The sequence below is a fragment of the Coregonus clupeaformis genome, chromosome 20 (assembly GCF_020615455.1).
Source record: "Coregonus clupeaformis isolate EN_2021a chromosome 20, ASM2061545v1, whole genome shotgun sequence".
Classification (NCBI taxonomy): domain Eukaryota; kingdom Metazoa; phylum Chordata; class Actinopteri; order Salmoniformes; family Salmonidae; genus Coregonus; species Coregonus clupeaformis.
In genome coordinates, this window is record NC_059211.1 from 30,706,672 (window position 1) to 30,725,679 (window position 19,008).

The following is a 19,008-nucleotide window of genomic DNA, read 5'->3' on the forward strand; positions in this document are numbered from 1 at the left end:
TCTCTGACCTCCCTATAGGTTGTCTCATGGTTGTCGGTGATCAGGCCTACCACTGTTGTGTCGTCGGCAAACTTAATGATGGTGTTGGAGTCGTGCTTGGCCATGCAGTCATGGGTGAACAGGGAGTACAGGAAGGGACTGAGCACGCACCCCTGAGGGGCCGCTCTGTTGAGGATCAGCTTGGCAGATGTGTTGTTACCTACCCTTACCACCTGGGAGCGGCCCGTCAGGAAGTCCAGGATACATTTGCAGAGGGAGGTGTTTAGTCCCAGGGTCCTTAGCTTAGTGATGAGCTTTGAGGGCACTATGGTGTTAAACGCTGAGCTGTAGTCAATGAATAGCATTCTCACGTAGGTGTTCCTTTTGTCCAGGTGGGAAATACTGCACAATTTAAACACTTGCCCACCAATCCCCACTTCCCCAAAATATATGTAAATATTGGACTATAAATTGTGCCTTCCTGTATTATACTAATGGTAAAATGTTTATTATATTCTACTGAGACATTTACTTAATGTTCATATTCTTATCTTGTATTATTTATTATTGTTGTTGCATTGTGGAGAAGGAACCTGCAAGTAAGCATTTCGTTGGACGATGTATACCAGTGGTCAAGATCACTTTCTGAGTCAAAATGCAAGCCGTGATCGACGGCTCAGATCTGTTTGGAACATGACTTAAAAAATGTAAGCCTATGCAGCATTAACCTATTAAAAACAGTGCTCTAGCAATGAGGTTTGTGCAGTTGGCTATTGGTCCAATACATTATCACTGCAAATTGGCTTTGCTTGAATTGCCCGGCCAATGCATTGTTGTTCAGACAATTTAAAAAAAATTATATTTCAAAATTTGAGGTAGGCTATATGATCACACAGGTAATAGATCAGTTGTGGTATTACTGAGTTAGCATACATTTTAAATTATTAGTTTTTATTTTTATTTTACTGGGCTGATGGTGCCTGCATCTGATGGTCAGTCTCAGCAGAGGGAGCGCGCAGCAGGCTGAGGGTCCGCCGCTCAACGTCCCTCCACTCTCCCACCGCTGACACTGACCAAAAAGGGACACCGTCTTCCAACTGATGGCGAAACTCGAGTCGCACCATATTATTTCTGCCTCATGCACAAATTCATGTTGTTACTCCTATGAACAGAGAAAGTGAAATATTCCTCGATATTAAAAAAGATCCAAGCCGCTAATAATAACAACGCAAGCCTATCAATACACTTTCCTGCTCATTCATTACAGCTGCAGTGCTGGTTGTAGCACGAGTGGAAGTAGGAAGAAAGCTCATTTTATGGCTTAGTGTGGAATCTTTGCTGTATTCGTTGACAGTCTCTCTGTAGTTAAGGTTGAAACGTTTTTAAATCTCACAGTATCAAACTTTGCTTTCTTATATGCCTGCTATGTTACTGCAGACACATTCATCTGAGACATCCCATTGGCCAGTGGTAGGTCTATAATGCACTTGATTTGCTCTCTGGGCCCGCCGGGAAGGCAGAGTTTGTACCTTCAGACACATGAAATGGTTCAAAATCAGAACACTTTGCCTACCCAGCACACAGCGCCTGACGAATAAAATAAAAATAGTAACGCAAGGCTTTATCGTTGGGTTTTTTAAATAAATGTTTGGCGATCGACCGGTTGGTGACCACTGTTGTATACCATGTGTATCCTGTACATACGTCTAACGAAACATGAACTTGAACCGTCTGCTACCTGTACATCATTTTACAACTATATGTTTTCTAAAGTTTTGTGTGTGTTCTGTCCCCCAGTCGTGCGGTTCAGAGGAGTCTAGCCATCATCAGACAAGCTCGTCAGAAGAAGACCCAGAAACAGTACTGCATGTACTTCAACCGCTTTGGAAAGTGTAACCGTGGCAACACCTGCCCCTACATCCATGATCCTGATAAGGTGGCCGTCTGTACCAGGTAACACACATACACCTAACATGCACAGATCCCTAAAAAAAAACACGTACAGGCTGTGTTGGCTCTCTGATTGGCTGCTCTGTGATCTGAAGACTATTCCCATTGCAGGTTCCTGAGGGGTACATGTAAGCAGACGGACGGGACCTGTCCATTCTCCCATAAGGTGGCCAAGGAGAAGGTGAAACTATGGACACACCACACACACACACACACACACATACAACAATCCTTGAGAAGGTGAGAATATGTGAAACGTCAATGTCTCCCTCACACCAGCTGGGTTGGAGTGTACTACTGTAGTTAGTCAGTTAACATTTGGCCCCGTCAGTTACATAACCAGGAAGAGTACTGAACGGGAATTGAATTAGGACCGGCTGTTAGTTTTGCACCCAGAGTTAGATATGGGGACATGTCTGATACAAGATGTGGTGTATTGAGTTATGGCTGGTAGAAGAGGTGCTGTATAGAGTTATGGCTGGTAGAAGAGGTGCTGTATTGCGTTATGGCTGGTGGAAGAGGTGGTGTATTGAGTTATGGCTGGTAGAAGAGGTGCTGTATTGCGTTATGGCTGGTAGAAGAGGTGCTGTATTGCGTTATGGCTGGTGGAAGAGGTGGTGTATTGAGTTATGGCTGGTAGAAGAGGTGCTGTATTGCGTTATGGCTGGTGGAAGAGGTGGTGTATTGAGTTATGGCTGGTAGAAGAGGTGCTGTATTGCGTTATGGCTGGTGGAAGAGGTGGTGTATTGAGTTATGGCTGGTAGAAGAGGTGCTGTATTGCGTTATGGCTGGTGGAAGAGGTGCTGTATAGAGTTATGGCTGGTAGAAGAGGTGCTGTATAGAGTTATGGCAGGTAGAAGAGGTGCTGTATAGAGTTATGGCTGGTAGAAGAGGTGCTGTATAGAGTTATGGCAGGTAGAAGAGGTGCTGTATAGTGTAATGGCTGGTAGAATAGGTGCTGTATAGAGTAATGGATAGTAGAAGAGGTGCTGTATAGAGTTATGGCTGGTAGAAGAGGTGCTGTATAGAGTAATGGATAGTAGAAGAGGTGCTGTATAGAGTTATGGCAGGTAGAAGAGGTGCTGTATAGAGTTATGGCTGGTAGAAGAGGTGCTGTATAGAGTTATGGCAGGTAGAAGAGGTGCTTTATAGAGTTATGGCTGGTAGAAGAAGTGCTGTATAGAGTTATGGCAGGTAGAGGTGCTGTATAGAGTTATGGCTGGTAGAAGAGGTGCTGTATAGAGTTATGGCTGGTAGAAGAGGTGCTGTATAGAGTTATGGCTGGTAGAAGAGGTGCTGTATAGAGTTATGGCTGGTAGAAGAGGTGCTGTATAGAGTTATGGCTGGTAGAAGAGGTGCTGTATAGAGTTATGGCAGGTAGAAGAGGTGCTGTATAGAGTTATGGCAGGTAGAAGAGGTGCTGTATAGAGTTATGGCAGGTAGAAGAGGTGCTGTATAGTGTAATGGCTGGTAGAATAGGTGCTGTATAGAGTAATGGATAGTAGAAGAGGTGCTGTATAGAGTTATGGCTGGTAGAAGAGGTGCTGTATAGAGTTATGGCTGGTAGAAGAGGTGCTGTATAGAGTTATGGCTGGTAGAAGAGGTGCTGTATAGAGTTATGGCAGGTAGAAGAGGTGCTGTATAGAGTTATGGCTGGTAGAAGAGGTGCTGTATAGAGTTATGGCTGGTAGAAGAGGTGCTGTATAGAGTTATGGCTGGTAGAAGAGGTGCTGTATAGAGATACAGCTAGAGTCATGTTCACAATATTGGCACAGCTCCTGTCTCTGTGCTCCCACTGGCAGTATTGAGATACATACACACACACACACACACACAAACACACACACTATACACACTGGCAGTATACACACCGAGAGACACTCAGACACATTACCTGATTCTGGGGTAAGGGGTACATGTTGAGAGGAGAAGGGTTACGGGGCGATGGCGGTATCATGACCAAAATGGTGATCCCTGTGTGAACCACCCATATGTTCACAGTCAGTCACACACACCCATTACTCTTTTGAAAGGTCTGAGACACACACACACATGAACTGGATCCATCTCAAATAGGTCAGCAGTTAAACGTACGACTCTTGCTCGTTTCAAAATGGTTTGATTTGGTTAAAAACATTGACATCAGTGTTTGTATTAAATCCAAGAAAATATAAAAGATTAGTTATATTTCATGCTAAGAATAGTGAATACTAGATTATTGGCTGCATCTTGTCTAAACACCTCCCTCCCATCACATGTAGTACTACCAACACTCAACATAATGGTTCATCCTTATTCTGCTTCATGAATACTTAAATAGTTTGATATTAGTAAGTGTAGTTAAAACTTCTTATTAGTTTGTTTGTCTGGGCCCACTGCACAGAATTAGGTCATGTAGTGGGGTTTTTGTCAGTGTAACTAGGCCAGTCCTTATAGGGCAGGGATCATCAACTAGATTCAGCCGCGGGATGATTTTGTTCTTGAGCGGAAGGTCGGGGGGTCGGAACATAATTACAAATAATTTATAATGTTTGATTAAAACATTTCAAACCTTGCTTACATTTGTAGACGATCACATGCCTCTCTATTATGCGTGGGAATACTTGGGAATAGATTTCTTGAATAAAAATCACTTGGAGCCGATTTTCTTTTGTAAAATCATCCACGGGGCCGCCATTTGAGGAACCCTGGTATAGGGGAAAGGAAAGTGGTGACACTAAATAGGGAAATATATTTTCCTCTAGAAAAACAACCCACAGACAGGTGTCCAGTCCAGGCTCGCCATCCAACACACACACACACACACACAAAGACCAAGACATGCATGAACGCACACACACACACACACAGACCGAGACACGTACGCACACCCGCAGTCACGTACACGTACACACACACACACACTGAGACACACACACACACGCAATTCTGTGCACCTGTGTAGGCCGTCATGCTGTGGTCCCAGAGTGCCGAGAGGCCAGCTGTCCATTTATCTTAAAGGGGCAAAGAAAGGAAGGGGGAGTAGAGAGGTGGGGGGGAGTAGATATAGGAGGGGGGAGTAGAGAGGAGGGGGGTAGCAGAGGTGGGGCGGCATGTAGCTTAGTGGTTAAGAGCGTTGTGTCAGTAACCGAAAGGTTTCTGGTTCTAAACCCCCGAGCCGACTAGGTGAAAAATCTGTTGATGTGCCCTTGAGCAAGGCACTTAACCCTAATTGCTCTGGATAAGAGCGTCTGCTAAATGACTAAAATGTAAAATGAGTAGAGAGGAGGGGGGAGTAGAGAGAGGAAGGGGGAGTAAAATAATAATAACATGCCATTTAGCAGACGCTTTTATCCAAAGCGACTTACAGTCATGCGTGCATACATTTTTGTGTATGGGTGGTCCCGGGGATCGAACCCACTACCTTGGCGTTACAAGCGCCGTGCTCTACCAGCTGAGCTACAGAGGACCACCAGTAGAGATGGGAGGATAGAGAGGGGAGCAGTGGTGTAAGGTACTTAAGTAAAAATACTTTAAAGTACATTTACATTTTCAATTTTAGTCATTTAGCAGACTCTCTTATCCAGAGCGACTTACAGTTAGTGAGTGCATACATTTTCATACTGGCCCCCCGTGCTCTACCAACTGAGCTACAGAGGGCCTAACTTACTGCTTAAGTCGTTTTTTGGGGTATCTGTACTTTACTATTTATATTTTGGACTATTTTTACTTCACTACATTCCTATAGAAAATTATGTACTTTTTACTCCATATATTTTTCCTGACACCCAAAAGTACTTGTTACATTTTTTTATGCTTAGCAGAACAGGAAAATGGTCCAATTCACACACATCAAGAGAACATCCCTGGTCGTCCCTACTGCCTCTTATCTGGCAGACTCACTAAACACAAAGGCTTTGTTTGTAAATGATGTCTGAGTGTTTGAGTGTGCCCCTAGCTATACGTTAATAAATAAAAACAAGAAAATTGTGCCGTCTGGATCGCTTAATATAAGGAATTTTAAATGATTTATACTTGTACTTTTACTTTTGATACTTAAGTATATTTTAGCAATTATATTTACTTTTGATACTTAAGTATATTTAAAACCAAATACTTTTAGACTCAGGTTGTATTTTATTTTGTGATTTTCACTTTTACTTGAGTCATTTTCTATTAAGGTATCTTTACTTTTACTCAAGTATGACAATTGGGTTCTTTTTCCACCACTGGAGGGGAGTGGGGGGTAGAGAGGGGGAGGGCTATGCATCTGAACTTTATCCTGTTGCTAGTGGGGATTGGGGATAGGTGAGGAGCACCAATCCTGTACACCCCACAAATAACTCCCGAAACTAGACCCCCTGTACCCGCCCGTCCCAGCCCCCCCGTGCCCTGGCGACCGTACACCAGCACATAAACACATCATGATAGGTGGACAAGCTGCAGCCTGGATAAATATTTCTGTAGCAGTTAATTAGGTAGAACTGATCCCATCCCAACGAGCCGCCCTGGATCTCACATTTCCCCCCACCCAACCCCACCCCACCCCGCACCACCCCACCCTGGCCCTCTTCTTATAGCTCTCCCTCTCCCTAACTCCTTTTCTCTCTCTCTCTCTCTCTCTCTCTCTCTCTCTCTCTCTCTCTCTCTCTCTCTCTCTCTCTCTCTCTCTCTCTCTCTCTCTCTCTCTCTCTCTCTCTCTCTCTCTCTCTCTCTCTCTCTCTCTCTCTCTCTCTCTCTCTCTCTCTCTCTCTCTCTCTCTCTCTCTCTCTCTCTCATTCTCTCTCTCTCTCTCTCTCGCTCTCTCTCATTCTCTCTCTCTCTCTCTGCATGGAGTATATTTAGATTGGCCTGCACTACTCTCACAAAGTGTCGCTCACTCACACACAACAGGACATTTCACATACACCTGCGTGCACGCTGTCTCACACACACACACACACACACACACACACACACACACACACTCTTTCTCTGTCAACTGGGTGGTCCTCTGTAGCTCAATTGGTAGAGCATGGCGCTTGTAACGCCAGGGTAGTGGGTTCGATCCCCGGGACCACCCATACGTAAAAATGTATGCACACATGACTGTAAGTCGCATTGGATAAAAGCGTCTGCTAAATGGCATATTATTATTATTATTATTATTATTATAACTGCAATTAAGGCCATTTAACAGCAGAGACTGTGACAGATTGTAGAAGGGATCTATTTGAATGGTGGATTGTCTTGTTGACTTTAAACTCCACATCTGAATGTGTGTTCTCTAGTATACTATGAATTAACTCTCTCTTTCTCTCTATTTTCTCTCTCTCTCTGTCTTGCCTCTCTCGTTCTCTCTCTCTCTCTCTCTCTCTTAATTAAACGTTCAATTCAATTTCAAATGCTTTATTGGTATGTCATTCCTATGGATATATTGTAACAACAACTTCTCTCTCTAGATGCCAGTGTGTTCGTACTTCCTGAGGGGTATATGTAACAACAGTAGCTGTCCCTACAGCCATGTCTACGTGTCCCGCAAAGCTGCTGTGTGCCAGGACTTCATCAGGGGGTACTGCCCTCAGGGAGAGAAGGTATAACACACACACACACACACACACACACACATAAGAATACACACACACTAATGCATACATACACACATGTACACAGTCAGTCAGTCACACACACACACATTCACAGACATGCTCTCTCTCTCTTTATCATGATCTACTGCCCTATGCCAGAAAAGGTACAGTCACACTCATGTACATCCTCTACACACAGACATACACTACATGACTAAAAGTATGTGGACACCTGCTCATCGAACATCTCATTCCAAAATCATGGGCATTAATATGGAGTTGGTCCCCCCTTTGCTGCTATAACAGCCTCCACTCTTCTGGGAAGGCTTTCCACTAGATGTTGGAACATTGCTGCGGGGACGTGCTTCCATTCAGCCACGAGCATTAGTGAGGTCGGGCACTGATGTTGGGCGATTAGGCCTGGCTCGCAGTCGGCGTTCCAGTTCATCCTAAAGGTGTTCGATGGAGTTGAGGTCAGGGCTCTGTGCAGGCCAGTCAAGTTCTTCCACACTGATCTCGACAAACCATTTCTGTATGGACCTCGCTTTGTGCACGGGGGCATTGTCATGCTGAAACAGGAAAGGGCCTTCTCCAAACTGTTGCCACAAAGTTGGAAGCACAGAATCGTCTAGAATGTCATTGTATGCTGTAGCGTTAAGATTTCCCTTCACTGGAACTAAGGGGCCTAGCCCAAACCATGAAAAACAGCCCCAGACCATTATTCCTCCTCCACCAAACTTTACAGTTGACACTATGCATTGGGGCAGGTAGCGTTCTCCTGCCATCCGCCAAACCCAGATTCGTCCATCGGACTGCCAGATGGTGAAGCGTGATTCATCACTCCAGAGAATGTGTTTCCACTGCTCCAGAGTCCAATGGCGGCGAGCTTTACACCACGCCAGCCGACGCTTGGCATTGTGCATGGTGATCTTAGGCTTGTGTGCGGCTCCTCTGCCATGGAAACACATTTCATGAAGCTCCCGACGAACAGTTATTGTGCTGACGTTGCTTCCAAAGGCAGTTTGGAACTCGGTAGTGAGTGTTGCAACCGAGGATAGACGATTTTTACGCACTACGCGCTTCAGCACTCGGCGGTCCTGTTCTGTGAGCTTGTGTGGCCTACACAGGAGGTTGGTGGCACCTTAATTGGGGAGGACTGGCTCGTGGTAATGACTGGAGCAGAATACGTGGAATGGTATCAAATACTTCAAACACATGGTTTCCAGGTGTTTGATGCCATTCCATTTGCTCCGTTCCGGCCATTATTATGAGCCATCCTCCCCTCAGCAGCCTCCCGTGGTGGCCTACCACTTAGTGGCTGAGCCATTGTTGCTCCTAGACATTTCCACTTCACAATAACAGCACTTACAGTTGACTGGGCAGCTCTAGCAGGGCAGACATTTGAATAACTTACTTGTTGGAAAGGTGGCATCCTATGACGGTGCCACGTTGAAAGTCACTGATCTCTTCAGTACGGGCCATTCTACTGCCAATGTTTGTCTATGAAGATTGCATGGCTGTGCTCTCTCTCTCTCTCTCTTTTCCTCTCTCTCTCTCTCTATTGTTGTTTCTGAGTGTCTGTGTATCACATGCTTTTTCACACTGTCAGGCCTCATTTAAATATCGCACAGAGAAATGAGTATATAAAACAAAAGGGATATTAATATTTATTCTATTAGCTGAAGTGCTTAGGTCTGTGATTTTCCCTGTGTGTGTGTGTGTGTGTAGCGCAGCGTGCTAGCTGGCGGCTGCGTGATGGATAGCAGGCAGTAATTATAGATGGAGAAAGTGCTGATGATGGCAGTATGGGGCAGGCAGGCAGACACTCTAGCAGTTCAGGGGTTAACCCCGCTTCTCTCTCTCTCTCTCGATCCCCATCCTCTTCTCTCGTACCATCTCTCGCTTTGTCTCCTGCTCTCTTATCCGTCCCTCACTCTATCCCTCTCTTCTCTATCTACCCCCCACCAGTACTGCCTTCACTTTCATTCTCCATCCTTATTTCTCTTCTCACTCTTTTCTGTTTTCTTGAACTCTTTTGTTCTTTTGCTCCTCTCTTTCTCATTTCCTCCAATTCAGTCCCTCTCTTGGTCTCTCTCCTTCTCTCATCCCCTTGATCTCCCACCTTTCTCCATCTCCACAACTCTTTCAACTTCCCTTCCTTTCTTTTGAACCACAATCCACCCCCTCTGTGTCTCTCCACCCTCCTCAGTTTTTCTCTCCCCCTCCCCTCACCCTCTCTCCCCCTCTCCCCTCTCCCTCCCCACCCCCTCCTTTCCCACCTCCCTCATCCTCCCTCTTTCCCTCTCTCCCCTCCCTTCCTCTCTCTCTGTAATGGTAAATGTGCTGACTCGTCCTGGTTTGGGGCCCAGTGGGGAGAGAGAGCTCTTCTAATAGGCCCCTGAGACATCCCAGCATTCCCTAAATCAAGTGGAAAATTGTTAACTTGGTGTGGAATAAAGATGTTCTGTCCACTTTCACTTTTTTTCTCTTCCATTTCTCAGCTCTCTCGCTATCTCTCTCTCTCTCTCGTTTCAGTTTTATGAAAATGACAATGTATGTGACAGCTGGGAGTTGAGTCTTAGTGGACTTGGCTTTTAGCTCCATTTCCCAGCCCATCTCCTTATACTGGAGAAAGGCTCTAAACTGTTGGAACTCTTTGTATGGTCCAATTCCCTGGTCTATAGACCGCCATTATAACCCCTGGGTGGATATCAGTTAGGATGTAAAGGGTTGAAAATCTGCCCATCCATTCAGACTGTTGAATTGGAACAGACCGATACTATAATAGAGACAGACAGGCTTTGCTACATCTTCCAAATAGCGCCAATGTTTACTTTAGGGTATGAAAACATATAGAATGAAGGCGTGACTTTGTCCAAATAAAGACTTCCCATGCGTTTGGGAGTGTTTTGGTTTGCCTCCTCCTAAAAGCTGAAAGTGAGCTGAGTCTAAGACCTAACCTGGTCTGGTCCCTGGGGTGCAGGACATGGGTGTGATGGGGGCAGGGGGTCTGGGTTTGGGAGTTAGGGTTACAGGGGGTATGGACGGTGGGGGTAGCAGAAGGTAAGGTGCCTCATCAGGGAGAGGAGAGGGGTGCCAGGGCTGCAGGGATCATGGGGTGACCTGGAGTCCAAAGTGTTCCCGGAAACTCGATCTGCAGCCCCCACCCTCGCTCTATTTCTGTACCAACCTGCTCCAGGCTGCCCCCCACTCCCACACCCCTCCTCGAACACACACACACACACTCACCCCATAGTGAGTATAATTGGCTTTTCTGACAGGTGGGAGTGATCGAATCCCCCATTATACACTCACAGTCACTCTTTTTTTAAGACACACATTTTCTTCCTCTCCCAACTGCATGTGCTGCCATAGAAATATAATTAATAGAACGGGCATCCCCATTCAAGTCATAGATTGCATAATGGGTGGACTGGCAGCCATTGCGAGTGTACCCATAGGAGCAAAGCAGGAAGTAAAAGCAGGAAGTGTACCCATCAAAATACATTCCATTGCGTGAGCCACATCAGTTAACCTAATTTGAATGGAAATTATTACATCACAATACCATGCAGCCATTGCGAGTGTACCCATGAGTTTACCAGTCAAATTGCCAACCGCACAAATACCTGTCTTCAGTCAGTTGTTAGCTCCACACATTTTTTTACAGTTATGATGGATATTTTATGACTGTCTTAATCTATAACCGTCGGTTTAATGGTTATATGGTGATTGTGTCAGCCCTGTACACACACTCTGACCGTCACACACACTCTGACCGTCACACACACTCTGACCGTCGCACACACTCTGACCGTCGCACACACTCTGACCGTCACACACACTCTGACCGTCACACACACTCTGACCGTCGCACACACTCTGACCGTCGCACACACTCTGACCGTCACACACACTCTGACCGTCACACACACTCTGACCGTCACACACACTCTGACCGTCACACACACTCTGACCGTCACACACACTCTGACCGTCACACACACTCTGACCGTCACACACACTCTGACCATCACACACACTCTGACCGTCACACACCCACACTCTGACTGTCTCCCACACTCTCACCGTCACACGCACGCACACTGGCCCACTCAGATCCACTCTTAGTTGCAAACACATACACATACACAAACACATATACAAACACATACTCACCTCAACACACACACACACACAAATTCCATGACCGTCACAGCCCTCTGAAACACAGAGTAACACACAACACACATCCTATGACCCCTTCCCGTGATCTGTTAGAGTCCTTTGTGTTTTATGTCTGTCCTCTCCTCTGTCCTCCTCAGTGTAAGAAGAAACACACCCTTGTGTGTCCAGACTTCTCCAGTACTGGCTCCTGTCCCCGAGGGGCCCAGTGTAATCTCCAGCACCGTCAGAGGGCCAAACGCACCACTCCTAACCCCAATGCCACCACAGGACCCTCCGCCGCCCCGGCCAAGAAGGCCCGTACCAAGAGGTCAGGACACAGGCCCTCGGTCAAGATAATCAAGCAATAAACCCAATTTGCAAAACTGATTTCAACGTCATTTCAACACATTTTGCCGTTAGAAAGTGGAATGAAATACATTGAATGAAAGTGTTAAATATAACACAGAAAGTTAATAGACAACAGTAATAGAATAGTTCATGTTTCATTCAGATATGTACACATTTGATTAATCACAGGATGTTTTCTCCCCTCTCATCTCTCCAGGGCCAGCCTGTCAGTGGTCCTCCCTCAGGCCCAAGCGGCAGAGGGTTCTGCTCAGGCAGATCCAGGGACACCCTCTTCCTCGGGTCGTCACAACAACAAGCTGCCATCCTTCATCTCCCTTTCCAGCTCCCCAGAGGATGCAGACGCTCCGGACACGCCCCCCGCCAACGGGTCAGAGGTCACAGGTGAGAGGCCATACAGTGACTAGGAAGGTTACGTTCCAGTTCAGGGTTGTGTCCTACAGAGGTCAGGAAACTGTCTCTGTGGACGCCATGTTGGCTCCTATGGAACACAACCTGACCTGGAGGGGTGGGCTCATTAAACAGAACGTTGGAACATTGTGGTGATCATTGTAAGCACAGTTTTTAAAACATAGTTCAGATGTAGCCCACCGCTAATCGAGGAAAGATTGTGAATTAATTACACATAGAAATTCTCTGTCCACCTACCCCTCCCTGACAGAGAGGATCCCCGATCTCACACTCACACACACATTTACTCTCACTGTCCTGTTATGAAGCCCGACAATCAATCCGTGAACAGACAGACACCACAAACTCACTTACCACTTAAATTCCCATTCTAGTTTCCTCCTACATATTGTCTTTCAGTAACGGTTTATTTTAACAATGTGTGCATTTTGCTTGAATTAAATCAACACAATCTGTATCTACCTAATGCGAAGTAGTATCTTGTGGTGCAAATAAAAGGTTATTACATAATTATTACTATGTTATTACCATGACATTTCTGAGTAAATACCAGGAAAATAGCAACTATAAAATAGACCATAACCTTCCCACTTTCTCTTCGTCTGTCATCCCTCGCTCCCTGGCGCTGTCATCATCCCTCTCCCCATGTCTGGCGAGGTTCATATTAAGTTGCTCTTCTCCAGGAAACAACTATGACCCTTGACCTGACGCTGTGTCATCTGGACAGCCTGCCTGGCACTCCCTTAACGCTAGCTATCACGGCACACACATCTGTCTCTCTGTCACCCCCCATCTCTGTCACCCCCCACATCTGTCATCCCCCACTCCCCTCTCTTTCACCCCCCCTCCTCTCTCTCTCTCTCTCTCACCCCCCTCCTCTCTCTCTGTCACCCCTCCTCTCTCTGTCACCCCCTCCTCTCTCTCTCTGTCACCCCTCTCTCTCTGTCACCCCCCACTCTCTCTCTTTGTCACCCCCCTACTCTCTCTCTCTCACCCCCCCTCCTCTCTCTCTCTCTCTCTCACCCCCCTCCTCTCTCTCTGTCACCCCCTCCTCTCTCTGTCACCCCCCCCTCCTCTCTCTCTCTGTCACCCCCCTCTCTCTCTGTCACCCCCCCACTCTCTCTCTTTGTCACCCCCTCCTCTCTCTCTCTATCTCTCTCTCTGTCACCCCCCCTCCTCTCTCTCTCTCTCTGTCACCCCCTCCTCCTCTCACACTCTGTCATCCCCTCTCTCTCTCTCTCGTCTCCCCCTCCTCTCTCTCTCTCTCTCTCTGTCACCACCCGTCTCTCTCTCTCTCTCTCTCTGTCACCACCCCTCCTCTCTCTCTGTCACCCCCTCCTCCTCTCTCTCTCTGTCACCCCTCCTCCTCTCTCTCTCTGTAACCCCTCCTCTCTCTCTCTGTCACCCCTCCTCCTCTCTCTCTCTCCCCCCTCCGCTCTCTCTCTCTCTGTCACCCCCTCCTCCTCTCTCTCTCTCTGTCACCCCCCTCCTCTCTCTCTCTCTGTCACCCCCCTCCTCTCTCTCTCTCTGTCACCCCCTCCTCTCTCTCTCTCTGTCACCCCCTCCTCCTCTCTCTCTCTCTCTGTCACACCCCCTCCGCTCTCTCTCTCTCTGTCACCCCCTCCTCCTCTCTCTCTCTCTGTCACCCCCCTCCTCTCTCTCTGTCATCCCTATCTCCTCTCTCTCTCTGTCACCCCCTCTCTCTCTCTCTCTCTCTCTCTGTCACCCCCCCTCTCTCTCTGTCACCCCCCTCCTCTCTCTCTGTCCCCCCCCCCCTCTCTCTCTATCACCCCCTCCTCTCTCTCTCTCTCTGTCACCCCCCCTCCTCTCTCTCTCTGTCACCCCCTCTCTCTCTGTCACCCCCCTCTCTCTCTGTCACCCCCCTCCTCTCTCTCTCTTCTGTCACCCCCTCCTCTCTCTCTCTGTCACCCCCCTCCTCTCTCTCTCTGTCACCCCCCTCCTCTCTCTCTCTGTCACCCCCCTCCTCTCTCTCACTGTCACCCCCCTCCTCTCTCTCACTGTCACCCCCCTCCTCTCTCTCACTGTCACCCACCCTCCTCTCTCTCTCTCTGTCACCCCCCCTCCTCTCTCTCTCTCTGTCACCCCCCTCCTCCTCTCTCTCTCTCTGTCACCCCCCTCCTCTCTCTCACTGTCACCCCCCTCCTCTCTCTCACTGTCACCCCCCTCCTCTCTCTCTCTCTCTGTCACCCCCCTCCTCTCTCTCTCTGTCACCCCCCTCTCTCTCTGTCACCCCCTCTCTGTCACCCCCTCCTCTCTCTCTGTCATCCCTCTCTCCTCTCTCTCTCTGTCACACCCCCTCCTCTCTCTCTCTGTCACCCCCCTCCTCTCTCTCTCTCTGTCACCCCCCTCCTCCTCTCTCTCTCTCTCTCTCTCTCTCTCTGTCACCCCCCCCCTCCTCTCTCTCTGTCATCCCCCTCTCTCTCTCTGTCATCCCTCTCCTCCTCTCTCTCTCTCTGTCACCCCCTCCTCTCTCTCTCTCGTCACCCCCCTCCTCCTCTTCACTCTCTCTCTCTCTCTCTCTCTCTCTGTCACCCCCCTCCTCTCTCTCTCTCCCTCTGTCACCCCACCTCCTCTCAATTCAATTTAAGGGCTTTATTGAAATGGGAAACATATGTTAACATTGCCAAAGCAAGTGAAGTAGATAGTAAACAAAAGTGAAATAAACAATAAATATTAACAGTAAACATTACACTCAGAAGTTCCAAAAGAATAAAGACATTTCAAATGTCATTATGTATATATACAGTGTTGTAACAATGTGCAAATAGTTAAAGTACAAATGGGAAAATAAATAAACATAAATATGGGTTGTATTTACAATGGTGTTTGTTCTTCACTGGTTGCCCTTTTTTTGTGGCAACAGGTCACAAATCGTACTGCTGTGATGGCACACTGTGGTTTTTCACCCAGTAGATAAAGGAGTTTATCAAAATTGGGTTTGTTTTCAAATTCTTTGTGGATCTCTGTAATCTGAGGGAAATATGTGTCTCTAATATGGTCATACATTTGGCAGGAGGTTAGGAAGTGCAGCTCAGTTTCCACCTCATTTTGTGGGCAGTGTGCACATAGCCTGTCTTCTCTTGAGAGCCAGGTCTGCCTACGGCGGCCTTTCTCAATAGCAAGGCTATGCTCACTGAGTCTGTACATAGTCAAAGCTTTCCTGAAGTTTGGGTCAGTCACAGTGGTCAGGTATTCTGCCACTGTGTACTCTCTGTTTAGAGCCAAATGGCATTCTAGTTTGCTCTGTTTTTTTGTTAATTCTTTCCAATGTGTCAAGTAATTCTCTTTTTGTTTTCTCATGATTAGGTTGAGTCTAATTGTGTTATTTTTATTGTACTTGGGGGTCTGTTTGTGTTTGTGAACAGAGCCCCAGGACCACCCCCTCTCTCACTGTCACCCCCCCTCTTTCTCACTGTCACCCCCCCTCTTTCTCACTGTCACCCCCCCTCTTTCTCACTGTCACCCCCCCTCTTTCTCACTGTCACCCCCCCTCTCTCTCACTGTCACGCCCCCCTCCTCTCTCACTGTCACGCCCCCCTCCTCTCTCTCTCTGTCACCCCCCCTCTCTCTCACTGTCACGCCCCCTCTCTCACTGTCACGCCCCTCCTCTCTCTCTCTGTCACCCCCCCCTCTCTCTCTCTCTCTGTCACCCCCCTCCTCTCTCTCTTTGTCACCCCCCTCCTCTCTCTCTTTGTCACCCCCCCTACTCTCTCTCTCTGTCACCCCCCTCCTCTCTCTCTTTGTCACCCCCTCCTCTCTCTCTTTGTCACCCCCCTCCTCTCTCTCTTTGTCCCCCCCCCTCCTCTCTCTCTTTGTCACCCCCCTCCTCTCTCTCTTTGTCACCCCCCTCCTCTCTCTCTTTGTCACCCCCCCTCCTCTCTCTCTCTCTGTCACCCCCCCTCCTCTCTCTCTCTCTGTCACCACCCCCCTTCTCTCTCTCTGTCACCCCGCCCCCTCTCTCTCTCTCTGTTACCCCCCTCTCTCTCTCTCTGTCACCCCCCCTCTCTCTCTCTCTGTCACCCCCCCCTCTCTCTCTCTCTGTCACCCCACCACTCCGCCCCTCTGTCTCATTCTCTCTCTCCTCTTCTTTTCTCCTCATCAACCATCCCTTCATCCCAGCTCTAGTCTCTAGGAGGTCTTTGGGGCCTTGCCTGTATCATTGGGTATTCCTGGCTGGTTTGGCTGGATGGAGCATATGCTGACTGGGGTGTATACTAGGGGTGTATACTAGGGTTGTGTGTGTGTACACCATATACACACACTTAAATAGGCAAACAGACACAAAACCCTCCTGAGCCACAGCAAGGGGTCTGTCCTTACACACACACACACACACACACACCACCCCATCCTCTCTGTGCCCAGTGCAGTTAAGTGTTACTAATGAGCGCTGGTTTACCCCCCAATACACACTCACACACACTCCACACCCCTGTGGCTCGTTAAGGGTGGAGAACAGCCAAACGAGCTCCTCTCCACTTTACATAAATTTGCCCAGACGCTATGCATCACTTCCAGGGCACACACACACTTCCCTGTTCTCCCATTCATTCAGTTCCCAGTTTGCTCATCAGCGGAGATGCCATCACTCAGCCTTTCAGTAGGACAGAGAGCCCTGCGTTTTTCACCCATTCACATCCTCAGACACACCATCAGTCACACACACACACACAGCCTGTCATTTCGTACACCCATGGTGGTTGTAGAATTATCTCTCTGCTGTCTGACATATTTAGTTTTGTTGGTGTCTTTAATCTCAATCTGTTTCTGTCTTCTCTCTGTCTGTTTGCCTGTCTCTCTGTCTCTGTTTGCCTGTCTCTCTGTCTCTGTTTGCCTGTCTCTCTGTCTCTGTTTACCTGTCTCTCTGTCTCTGTTTACCTGTCTGTCTGTCTCTGTTTGCCTGTCTGTCTGTCACTGTTTGCCTGTCTGTCTGTCACTGTTTGCCTGTCTGTCTATCACTGTTTGCCTGTCTGTATGTCTGTCGTCCTCCACAGAGAAAACACTGCAGATCAAGCCTCGACTCCAGAACTACAGGAACTAGAATGGATACTGCCTGAACATCACCAAATTAACTTTGAAAATACTACAGAGACGTATGTATTGAATGCTAATGGCAGCTCTGAGGTTTCTCAGACTCATATCTGTATCTCACTTCTACCGTACTCAGGGTCTATAATGTAGCGCTCTTGCTAAACGTTTGTTCTGTGGACTCATACATTTCATATAGCAATGATGTTTTTAATACAGATTTTATTGATATGTGAACATGTTTTGGTTCTTTGTAAATTGGAGATTGAATAAATTTGAATAAAATGAATTATTACTGTACATGCCTTTGTTGGGCTTTGTTGTGCTCTTAGGTCAGGTTTTGTGTGTGTGTGTGTGTGTGTGTGCGTGTGGATGTGCGTTTGTGTGTGTGTGCGCGTGTGTGTGTGCGCTTGCGTGTGTGTGTGCGCTTGCGTGTGTGTGTGCGCGTGTGTGTGTGCGCTTGCGTGTGTGTGCGCTTGCGTGTGTGCGCTTGCGTGTGTGTGCGCGCTTGCATGCGAGGTGATGACAGGAGCAGCAGTCCCCTGAGACCAAATCACGGAGAAGAGACACATGAGTACATTGACATCACCATACCAAGTGTGTGCCTATCTGCTTTAAGGCCCATGTGTTCTGAGAAAGGGACAGCCTCTTGATAAGAAAGCTAATATCCACAACCTCTCTCCCTCCTACATTAACTATTTTTCCATCCCTTTCTAAGATCTCTCTTCTCCAAGATCCAGCTCTATCTATCATCCTCTCTCTCTCTCTCCCGCCCTCTCTCTCCATCTCTCCCTCCCTCCCTCTCTCTCCATCTCTCTCTCTCTCCATCTCTCTTTCTCCATCTCTCTTTCTCCATCTCTCTGTGTAATATAATTAGTGTGTAGGGAGCTGAAGAGTGTCACAGAGAGGATGTTGGGATGTGTAATCCATCCATTAGCTGCCTGCCGAGCCCAGAGCAGGCCCCTGATAATAAAACTATTAATACGCTCTGTGTAAGTGTGTGTGTGGCTCGTGTGTGTGTACAGCTCCTGATATTTAGACCATTAATATGCTATTTAGCCGAGGCGTCGTCACGGTGACAAACTACTGTCGTGTCGCCCTGGGGAGCGTGTTCATGCTGCGAAGCTCACCACAGCAACGCAGCGCATTAATACACGCTAAGGAGCTCAAACACACAGTGTAGACACACACCACACACACACACACAATGTAGACACACACCACACACACAATGTAGACACACACACAGTGTAGACACACACCACACACACACACACACACACACACACACACACACACACACAGTGTAGACACACACACACCACACGAACACACCACACACCACACCACACACTGTGCTGTGTATCCTCTGTCTCTGTCAGCGTGTTGCGTGTGGGGGTCCGTATCTCATTAACACGCTGGCAGGCCTGTCGGGGGGGTGTTAATATGTACTATGTGTCTTACAGGACGCATGAGGACATGATTGGATTATCAAAGGAAATGGAGACTACCCTCTCTTTCCCCATCTTTTTCATTGTCA

At 47.7% G+C, this 19,008-nt stretch overlaps 1 protein-coding gene across 1 annotated transcript in view; it reads left to right on the top strand.

The window, feature by feature from the left end:
* Positions 1-17,757, top strand: part of zc3h3 (zinc finger CCCH-type containing 3) — an 89,483-nt gene extending 71,726 nt beyond the window's left edge. The window contains exons 7-12 of the mRNA XM_041840169.2: positions 1,777-1,932; positions 2,041-2,110; positions 7,350-7,481; positions 11,801-11,970; positions 12,208-12,392; positions 17,435-17,757. Coding sequence (XP_041696103.2) covers positions 1,777-1,932; positions 2,041-2,110; positions 7,350-7,481; positions 11,801-11,970; positions 12,208-12,392; positions 17,435-17,481 — 760 coding nt within the window. The 3' untranslated portion in view covers positions 17,482-17,757. The remainder of the gene's footprint in view (positions 1-1,776; positions 1,933-2,040; positions 2,111-7,349; positions 7,482-11,800; positions 11,971-12,207; positions 12,393-17,434) is intronic.
* The last annotated feature ends 1,251 nt before the right edge of the window (positions 17,758-19,008 follow it).